The 11,346-nt window shown below is 39.1% G+C and overlaps 1 protein-coding gene across 1 annotated transcript; it reads right to left on the reverse strand.

Annotated features, from left to right (window-relative positions):
• Positions 1 to 7,981: 7,981 nt before the first annotated feature.
• Positions 7,982 to 10,306, reverse strand: LOC112023438 (regulatory-associated protein of TOR 1-like). The gene is made up of 3 exons (XM_065778119.1): positions 10,139 to 10,306; positions 9,193 to 9,382; positions 7,982 to 8,691 (listed from the first exon to the last, which is right to left on the reverse strand). Exons 1-3 carry the CDS (start codon positions 10,304 to 10,306, stop codon positions 7,982 to 7,984), a joined length of 1,068 nt encoding a protein of 355 aa, XP_065634191.1.
• Between the last annotated feature and the right edge of the window lie 1,040 nt (positions 10,307 to 11,346).

Consider the following 11,346-nt stretch of genomic DNA (forward strand, 5'->3'; position numbering starts at 1 on the left):
TCTTCTTCAAGGGACGGGGTTTTGAGGCTAATCCAGCTGAATTGGAGTCGAGTCCACGGCTAGCTAGGCAGTAGAGTCTGAAAACTGAAGTTGTACCGAGTTTTGCGCAACATTGGGGTCGTTGGTGATCTCAAGATTGATCAACCCTGCGTGGGAGTCAATCTCCTACACCAACTCCCTCATACTCGGAGTATCTTCTTCTTCTTCAGTGCTAGTAGGGTTTTGAACCGAGGGAGGAGGAACCGGGTAGGGTATCTAATCATGATTTCTAAGGGGGGAGTCATCGGGCACCCCATAGCTTGCAGGGCCGCCATCCACCCTTTGCCGAACCTGTATCACTGAGACTGATATATGATTGGCTCAACAAAGTTCTCGGCATCAACAAAACCTGTATTGTACCACTTATCCTCACTGGCTTCTAATGCTACTTTTAGCTCGGTAATCTCCTTAATATTTGCTGAGTTTAGGCTTTCAGCTTCGACCAGTTTGAGCTTGGTTCCCCCTTGCTTAATCTCTGTCTCACCCACCTTTTGTTCGGCCAGTTTTTGGGCCCGCTCAGCCTCCCGCGTCCACTCCTCGGCATTCTCCACAACCTTATCCTTATCCTTCACTGTGGCCTCGGTAACCTCCTTTAAGGCCCTTTCCTTGTCAACTTCCTCTACAGTGTCATTCAATCTGTCCTCCATCATATAAGCCAACTGAGCTGCCTGTTACAACAATATCAATGATTATAAAAAATAAAAAGGGAAAGAAGGGAAAATATAAACATATATTTGTGTAGCAAAAGAAGAAATGAAGAAACAAGTAAGAGATGTTATCGCTATAGAGTGCCATTGCAGCCGGACAGCTAGCACCTCATCACTCCCATCGGAGAAGTAGTGCACATCTTCACGCAGTTGCAGGCCTTGCCCAAGGTTCTAAGCAATCTGTCCACCCTCACCTGAAGCCCAGTTCCTTAGACTAGAAGTCACGAGAAAAGGCTCGCTCCCGAGCCTGAAAATTATGTGCCACTTGAAAATTGTGTGCCATCCAACAGTATAGGGAGCAAAAGAGGATGCCACGTTGGACCCGACCTGCACGGTTGGGCGTGCGCCGTTGGTCAATTCCCAGGTGACCAGGGCAAAAGCCGGAGAGGTCCTTAGGGGTGTATCTTCTGGCCTTACTAAGGGCTGGTCGGTAGTGCGGGGTGTCTTCCGAGCACGAGCAATTAGACCTTGGGTTTGCTGCTACTGCACAAGACAACCACCGAGAAGGAACCGATCAACTATCATGTTTCGCCGAACCACCATCTCACCTTCTGCTTGTTCGATTTCGACACTCGAAGAGTTCACTAACTTAGCCTCTTCTTGGTCGGAGGGTTGGACTTCAACATGAGGCTTGTCAACCAGTATGTGAACAGAATGACCTTGGAAAACAGAGTTAGCTGATGTGTCCCTCACAGGTACCAACGCATCTGCTTTACCCAACCGGGGGCGGAGGTCTTGAGCTTCTCCTACTGCTAGGTTAGAGGGAAGGAAATTTGGATACCTTACGTCAATGTATGACAACAGAGGACTGTCCACCAACAAGGCTTGCCCAAAAGGTTGATAGCTTGTGTAAACTAGAGTGCAGCCGAGTATGAGATAGGACGCTTAAAGTTGTCCATCAAAGTTGACAAAGATCTCTAACTGGAGCACGAAATTCAAGTCTTTTACGTGCACGACCCTAATGTTCGGTTTGAACCTTTTACCCTCTGCATCAAGGCAAATAGAAATGGTTAATCCATATTTAAATAATAATTGGAAAACTAAGCACGACATAGATTAAAAGCAGGATAAAGGTGCACAGTACCGACCAGCGTCCTTAGGCAAAGTCGGGCAAGTGAGTTCGTTGGCATGCCAATTGCCGCTCACCCAAACAAACTCTCCCGCTGAATTACTGTTAAAGTCGGGTAGGCACAATATTAGCCGTACCCGCATGTTCCTAACTTTCAAGCACTATGTTGATCTTATGTTACCGCACAAACTATACATTAAGTTTATGTCACGGTGATCTAAGTGTAACCCGTACAAGTGATTTAGTCGGCTAACGCAACTCACTACTCGGTAAAAGTTGGGTGGAAGTTGGTCAGGACATAGGCCATAAAACCTAAGGGTTCTAAGTATTAGAGGGGCCACGAGAAACCTAACCCCTCCTAAGATGGCCATTAAAGGGAAGAATACTACATGAGGACGCCGTTCAAGAGCGATGTTGTCCTTGTGACAATAGGATATTTCTACATCTTCGGGGATGGAAAACCTAGCCCTAAAATTGGCAAAGGCTACCTTAGTATCAAGGAGATGAGCAAACCCCGTTCCTAACTACAAAATAGAAATAGAAAAAAGAAAGTAAAAAAAGGAAGGAAGGAAGGAAACTTACTGTGGGCTCTAGGAAGTTTTTGTTCTCTGTTGGGGGACCTATGCTCAGGAAGAAGAGTGTGCTCGATAGTGGAGAACTTAGAGTAATAAGAGAATGAAAAGATAGTCTGATGGGAAGGGGGTCACTATTTATAGGGAGGAAGCAATTAATGGAAAAGAGGAAGGAAAGCCTTTTCAAATGACTTTTTGTAACTCCTACGCGCGTGGCCTCAGTTCACGAACCATCACTTATCATTAAGGCCGGATATGACAGGTTGTCATAGCGTTCTTTTAAGAACATTAACTGCTGTCTTATCCATCATTAATGACTGATGGTTAATTTTCCTGAGGACTTTTGGCGCAACGATACAAATCCTTGATTCATTCCCGGTTACCGGACATGAATCAAGGGGGGGCTATTGTACGGTATGCAACTATAGGCCCACTGAGCTTTAGCCCAGACCCACATAAACCTAGATAATACCTTGCCAATCTTAACCTCGTGACTAGCCCACTGTCCCTCCGCTTGGTATAAGGTGGTCATTGGGTATTCCTGCATTGTTTGGCAATATGTCGACAACACGAGAATGCCTTATGGAATTATGCTGCCGAATAATATTTGGAGGGTAACACCAATTCCAACTATTTCAACTCCATTTTCGATGGCACATATTCCTTGCAAGGAATAATTGATTTGAGCCCCTCCTACACGAGTGGGATCAGGGGGTAATGATGATCTTTCCACTATCCTAAAGCTATAAATAGGAGGAAGGACAACAAAAAGAGGGTTGGATAATTTTGGGTGAGAGAAGAGAGAGAGGAGAAGAGAGCATACTTACCCCAGAGCCACCCATAGTAGGAAACCCAATACCCACATTACAAGTAAATTATGAGCCCAAACAGGAAGCCCAGTTAAAGGGAGGAGGTTTGGGTACACACAACACTGATATCAAAATGTTTCATTCCTTTGGCCAAATTGAAACATCCTTCAATTCAATATTGACTCTTTTCCAGTTCAATATTGACTCCCTTAATATACACGCAAAAATTGAAGGGAAGAAATGGACACAAATAACTCAATAAATTAATTACAAGTTAGATGATCGTTAATAAAAGAACCAAGTGATCATCATACAAATTTAAGGACAAATGGGTGAGTTGAAGCCCCCACATTTTCGAGAGTCATCTACCCACAGCATTATCTAGCTGCAACACTTAAATTATGATAAAAAAAAGTGTGCTGCATTTGCAAATTGAATAGGACAGAAGAAACAAAGAACACACCAAAAAGAGGAAATATATATTATATATATGTAAGGAAAAGAAAAATATTTTCACGCGTTTACCTATTTAACAAATTATTTGCCAGAGTCCCTAATAAATATGCAGCATTTTCTTCCCAACAGTTGTGACCCTCTACACCGGGGGCTAATGAATGTCTAGCGTACACCATCAGTCAAAAGCGCCCTACCAGTATTTCGAGATACATCGACACCGAAGATGAATTAGGGCAGCAGAATGTATTGCATGTCATGATCCAAAGGCATCAGTGACTCCAATGGAAGTCTCGTGTACTTATATGTGTCTCTGATCAGAATGCTATATCAAAAAGAAATCAGGAAATAGTGTGCATTCATCTTGCCTGACCGTTCTCATCAGCGTAGATAGAGACATATGCATCTGCAGTACCAGTAGCAAGCAATATTTGGTAGGGATGGAAGATGAGGCAGCTTACAGAACCAATCTTCTGAGGCATGAATGAAGGGTAGTATCGAATGGTGCCTAGTTGTTCTCCCTCCAGACTAAAGACTTTGATAAGCTGTTTGGCTGAACCACTGGCAATAACTGGGGCATGTCTATGAACTGCTAAAGCTGTGAGGGAGCCCCTATGAGCATTAATTGTGAGGTAGGCATCCCTGTGACTTCTGGTATCAAGAAACTGAATGTTGCCTGCCTGAGATGCACTGATAATCTGAAAGAAAATATGAAAAGTAGGTACACTTCACCTTCCCATAAATAAATACCGAATCACAATTGCCAAAAGGAACAAGGATTTCTATATTCAATGCACTCAAAAACCTCAAGAACTGTTGAAGCTCAATGTGTTCTCTAAATGGGCACGTCACAGAAAAGGAGTCATGTATACCTTTGCTGGATCTAGTCTAGGTTGAAATCCAATCCCCACAACTTTCTGTGTATGTGGCCATGTTGCACAGACAAGCCTAAGAATTACAACAAGACATGTTAAGGCAATGAAGGCAAAATCAAACACATACAGGGGACTGAAGCAAAGTTACAGTGACAACTAATTGTCAAATTTAACATCCAGAAGCAAAGTAGACAATCAACTATAATCGACTCCCAGACCAACAATTCATATATCGTATCTTTCAATCTCCATACAGCATCATGATCTTTTAGATGGGCCAAATAATGGAAATGTGCATGCATATAAGCTTAACTCTAATTCAATAGCCCACACTTCAAAATCTGCATTAGATGGTAACATTTTGAATTACGGGTACTAAGATACATGCACAGCCATCAGATATGCAGATAGAAAAAGAAAGTCTCAACAAATATATATATATATATATAACATAGAGAACCTTTCTAAAAAAGAGTCATTTAGATGGTAAAACCTATGGCCAACTAACGCCACCCGCTAGAACTAGTTGCCAGATAATGGGCATTCACCCTGACAGACTAAGTAGTTTATGCTCATGCCCAGGACGACCAAGTATGTATGGGTATGTGTGTGTGTGTGTGTGTGTGTGTATAGGTAAAAATGAAGACATCAAGACAACAATAAATTGGCTTATAACAATATCTAGAACCAAACCAATGAACTAAACATCTTGTTCCATCTAATTTTGAAGTGTAAATTGCAACAATGTTCTAGAACAATAGAGTTGGGATACAAGATGGTCCAAAATGGCTATGGGGCATTTATCAGGTCCTTTATTGTCCTACACCCGTCTAACAAAAAGCTGAAATAATCTGAAACTCAAGGTCATAGTAATGTCCAAATAGCTACTGTGCATTTATCAGGACCTTTATTGTCCTACATCATGTCTAAAAAAATGTTAAAATAATCTGAAACTCAAGACCACAGCAATGTCAAAATAACACATAATTGACTAGTCAAAGGGATGATTTTAATATTAGATTGAACTAAGCAAAAATTGATAGTTTGGATGTGAATATGCTAATTTTTCTGTATGTGTGCCACCTCTTCTCCACAGAATTTGCAACATCGTCTGAAATTGCAGGAAAGAAAACACTACTAAAGAGTTCTATTTTAAAATGCTAGGAAAATTACCATGTTGCATATGAATTTTACATTATAACTATGGAAAGACTGCACTATTGCACAATGTCACAGATCATAAACAACTAAACATTTTTATCACGCCATAAGAATATTCCACATGAAAGCTTACATATCGGGCGTCCGAACATCATAGAGTCTTACAGAACCATCCACAAAACCAGCTGCAAATTGATCGCGGTGAACATGAGAAGCAGCCTAGACATGACATGCATATAAAAAAAAGCCATCAAAGTGTGAATCTTCACATTGGCTATAGCAGATATACTATCAGAACAAGAAAAAAAATTACAACAGATCTTGATGTAATAAAAAAAAGAATTCTGAAATCCAATATTTCTTGAGGGAATCTAGGGCATGTTACATATAAACAGACATGTTTGCAGCAAGTTGACTTTATAAAATAAGGCAAGAAATTTTTTTGACCCAACTACAGCATAGTATAACTAAATGAGTACGAGGAACACATAAAACTCACCAAAGCTGAGATGCTGCAATCCGATGATGAAGGAATGGAATTAACAAGATGCTCTTTTTCCAAATCCCAAAGCATAATGGAGGATATCTCACCAGAAGCATACAAATGAACAACATTGGAATTTTTAATAACCATTAGCCTTAAAATATAAGCTCAAAATACAAAGAGTGGGTCCTAAAGTAATGGATTTACATAAAAATAAAAAATAAAAAATAAAAAACTAAAAACAAATCAAGTACCAGATATCCAGATAGTTGTTGCCAATCCACAACAGCATTCAAACTTTGCACACCAGGTTTATGACCTTGAATTGAAGAGAATGCAATTACAAGCTTTTGTTTATTCCTCACATTATAATCTTTCCAAATTTGAATATTTCCATCACCTACATGCACATAAGTAGTTCGATTGACCCAAAATTTCAGACAATTCAACACATAAGCTTCTGTACCTAACATTAAACTAATTAAAGTAGCTGTAAAGATCATTACATGAAGCAGCAAGAAGCAAGCTGTCATCAAACTCATTTATAAGGCAGAGCTTAACAATTCCTTTTTCAGGAAAATCATGATTATCAAAACTGTTGAGCAAGGTAGTTGTGGTTTCCTCATAGTTCCATATCCTGCAAATAAACAAAGACAAATGTTCAATAATTATAAAGATGTGGATAAGCCAAGGCAATAAACAAAGGAGTCACAAGACTTCATTCAATAAAGCGACAGCATCTAAAATAATTGGAAACCAAATAATCATATTGAATATAAGCTACAATATAAAAACATATAGGGCAACCAAAAAAAAAAAAAAAAACAATTTCAAGTTTAATTGATTAAACCAAATAATCAAAGATTATAATAGCCATCAGCCATATCGAATGGAATTAATGAAAGATACAAAATAACCAATTTCCATAATTTTCCTCATTTTTCAAGTTTTTTTTTCCCTTTTTCCCATATTCAAGTTTATGGAATATCGAAAGTTATAATATAACTGGATACATAAAGTAGCAATATAAAAGCCATTACCAAAGACAAAGAAGAAAGCGAATGCCAGGTTCCCATTTATATCAATTCATACTCAAATATGAACCTCTATAAATTCAACATCAACCCAACATGCAATTTATTGTAATCAGGACATACTAAACATGTTCATAGAATTGCTTGAATAGAAACTATAATAAATGCAAAGCTGCATACCTGATCCGTTCATTGTCATTTGCAGCAATAACAATAGGAGAGAAAGGTTGCAGCAGTATTGATTTGGTACCAGTCTCAAACTTCATATCCAAGCTAGCAATTGGACTACTAAACTTGCTAATAGCTTACCAAGAAACAAAAATCACATTGGCTCCATAATCAAAAACTATAATGAACTTTTTCTACGCTTATCAGAAGTACATAACAAAAGGAAAAGAAGATAAATAAACAAAAAACAACCACATGAACGCTGGCATTTTCCTATGTTGTCCAACGTAAGCTTTTCCCTCTCTTCTCTTCGAGCTAGTATTTCGTCACTATCGTCTGATGCAGTAAGAAGTGGCTTGGAGAAGTGGCCACAACTCCAATTGTAGATTGTTGATTATGGAAGCAAACTGCGTTCTGAAGCCCCAGAGGGGCCCCCAGAACCTAAAAGAGGGTCAGCTAATCCTGAGTCCGGAGAATTTATCAGATGAGGCCTGAACTCTAAGGAACAAACTCTTCGCATTCCAGTTAAGTAACTAGGTCGGGGAGGGCTAACAGGAGGAGTTGGGAAGTGGTCAAAGGCAAACGACCTGCTCACAACAGGATAAGTATATCATGATTCACATAAAAGAGTGCATACATATGGTAATTCCAAACAAAAAAGTGATCCCATATTCTTCACCAACAAAAATTTACCTCCATTCATGTCAAACCATGAAGATGAACGAGCTAGTCCAGCAAAACTAGGAGTGTGAAGTGCTGTTGTGGGATCAGCAAGCCGAACATTGCCACTAGTTGGCTTCAAAGGTTTTGTCACCACTTGTTCAATCCCTATAATGGACAGTACCCGCTGGCCAAGACTAGCAATGCGTGGAGATGGATCCTTGGCTAATGTACACATAGCTAAAACACATTGTGAATGCATGGCGTTGTCCAGTGGCTTTGACCTTGAATGGTTAACAACCCCATTGCTGACACCATCATTCAATACTCCAGAATCAAAATGTTGAGATGAATCATCAGACAAAGAAGAACCATGCATAATTCCAGCGTTAGCCAGAGGGCTGCTGGTGGAGACTCTTCCATCTTGAACAAGCGATGGATTATCATTGCCAACTCTCACCAGAGAACCAATTTGGGATGAAACGATACTTCCATGTGGCTTGTACTGGTTTGAGTTAGTATAATTATTGCCTGCACTTTTTATATGAGCCAAAGAAGGTAAGGAATTCAGCAGAGAATTAGACTGAGGTTTCCAATATGCAAAAGCAATTGACTTGAGATGCTTATTGTGGCCAAAGGCGAAGTGTGCCAGAGTTGACAAGAAACAAGGAAAGAATCAGACTGAGCTTACACAAACAATTAAGAATATCCAAACTAAAATATATAACGGTTACAGGTGTAACTGAGTTAGGAGAGACATACAAGCATAACATAATATAGGTGTGCGTGTGTGTGTGTGTGTGAAAGGAGAGAAGGCATAGAAAGTTCTAATAAATTGCTGGTCAGACATGTGGCCAAGCATTATCAATTGAAGGCCTTCAGAATTCAACAAATCTTCAACTAATTTGAATATCACCATATAACGGTTTGAAACAACTAAAACACAATGAGAGAAATGACATCCTTTTCTCAATTTTCCACCAAATATAACTTGTCCAACTTCAATGTGTGAAAAGTGGTGCCTTCAAATTATTTTGAAAGTGTCCAATGTCTACAATTTTCATCAAATAAGAACAAAAATATTTATTTAATCAAAAATTTTAAGATGCAGAAAACAATCCAACCACATGAATATGGAAAATTTGATGACTGCTCACGTACCCACAACAACCTCAGCCCTGACAAGCGGGCTTCCATCTGAAACAACACTTAAGAGGCTTTGAACAATACTAATCTCAACCCTAATCTTTTCATCATCATCACAATCTTCATCTCTACCAACACCATCTCTACATGAGTCACCCCCCATATCAAGCAAGGTACCAAGTGCAAACACAGCAGAACCCCTAACCTGAAATAAATAAAAGAAGCTGTAATGCAAAATGAAAAACCACACATCAGTTAAAACACACACACACACAGAGTTCGTAGCGTAGGATGTAAAACCTCTGGTTGGGGCTCTGACAGCAGAGAAGCATATATAGTAGGGGCATTTGCCCAACAAGATTCAGATATATTCCTTTCTCAACCTAAATATGCTAAGAATCTTGTGAAAAAGTTTGGTTTGGAATCTGCTAGTTCTGTTAGAACCCCTATGAGCCCAAATGTTAAACTCACTATAAACTTGTTAGATAAGTGTGTTGACCCCTCTCTTTATAGAAGCATGCTAGGTAGTCTTCTTTACCTTACTGCTAATAGACGTAACATTAATTATAGTGTTGGAGTGTGTGCTAGATATTAGGCTAATCCTAAGGAATCCCACATGACTGTTTTAAAAAGAATTATAAAGTATGTCAAAACCACTGCTGAGTTCGGTGTGTGGTATAGCAAGGACACTAATGGTGTCTTAGCTGGGTACTCTGATGCTGATTGGGCTGGTAATGCTGATGATAGAAAGAGTACTTCGGGAAGTCTTCTTTACCTTACTGCTAGTAGACCTGACATTAGTTACAGTGTTGGAGTGTGTGCTAGATATCAGGCTAATCCCAAGGAATCCCACATGACTGCTTTAAAAAGAATTATAAAGTATGTCAAAACCACTGCTGAGTTTGGTGTGTGGTATAGCAAGGAGAACTCCATCTCGTTATCCACTGTGGAAGTTGAATACATTGCTGCCGGTAGCTGCTACACCCAACTCCTCTAGATGCAAAAACTCCTTCATGATTATGGTATTTGTCAAGAGCATCTCACCATTTACTGTGACAATACCAGTGCCATAAATATCTCTAAAAACCCGGTTCAGCATTCTCGAACCAAACACATGGAGATTCGACATCACTTCATTAAGGAGCTTGTCGAAAATGGTACTCTCACTCTTGAGTTTATCCACACTGATGATCAGAAGGCTGACTTGTTCACCAAACCTCTTGACAGCAAACGTTTTGAATTCCTTCGTCAAAACATTGGTGTCATCTCCATGGATTGATCTCCTTCTCTTGTTCTTCTTCCTCATGCATTTGCATCTAGTTTTTATGCTTTGTTTTGTTTAACATGTTTTTGTATGTTTACTTTCAGTTTTGTTTACTTTTGTTTTTAATATAAAAATAAAAAATGAAAAATGAAAAATCAGAAGAATACAAAAATAGTGTGTGTTTTGTGTACTTTGGTACTTGTGTACCTTGGATGGCCATTGAAACAAAGTTTTTAAACTTTGTATCTTTTGTACCTTAGATGAGCATCTCTATGTACAACTAAGCAAGTGAGCTTTATGGCTCTTGTTTATGATGAGTAAGATTAAGTTATCTCTTAAAACTTAACACTCATATCACTCTTTTTGACGGGTAGGACTAGAAAATCCTAAGAGAAAGACATAAATAACCATCTCACCACTGTTGCCCGCCAATCATAATATGACAACTGTATGCTTCGCCATAGCAAAAGTGCAGTGTCAAAGATATTCGTATGCTTCGGCATAGCAAAAGTGCGATGTCAAATGCTTAACATCTTGGATATTTCTTTTCTCTCTTTTATATGCCCATGTATGATATGCTAAAATAAAAGAAAATATGCAAAGAAAATAAAAAGTAAAAGGATAAAAAATGCTTTAAATATGGTTGCAAGCGTGTATTCTAGGAAATGTGGGAGTTATAGGATGTACCTCGAAGGTGATAGTCCCCATCAAACAGTTATGATTGTGTGTGAGTTAAAGTTATTTTCTCATATCTCAGATCGTCATAACATGTATACACATATGCAATCTTGCGATGTTTTTCACACACAACACGCAATATTCTTTGTTATTTTTGATACATGTGCAGGTACAATGTGATTTGGCCATCACAAAGGTTTTACATGTGCTAATGTATACTCACTAAA

This window comes from Quercus suber, unplaced genomic scaffold, assembly GCF_002906115.3.
Source record: "Quercus suber isolate HL8 unplaced genomic scaffold, Cork oak 2.0 scaffold_173, whole genome shotgun sequence".
NCBI classification, from domain to species: Eukaryota; Viridiplantae; Streptophyta; class Magnoliopsida; order Fagales; family Fagaceae; genus Quercus; species Quercus suber.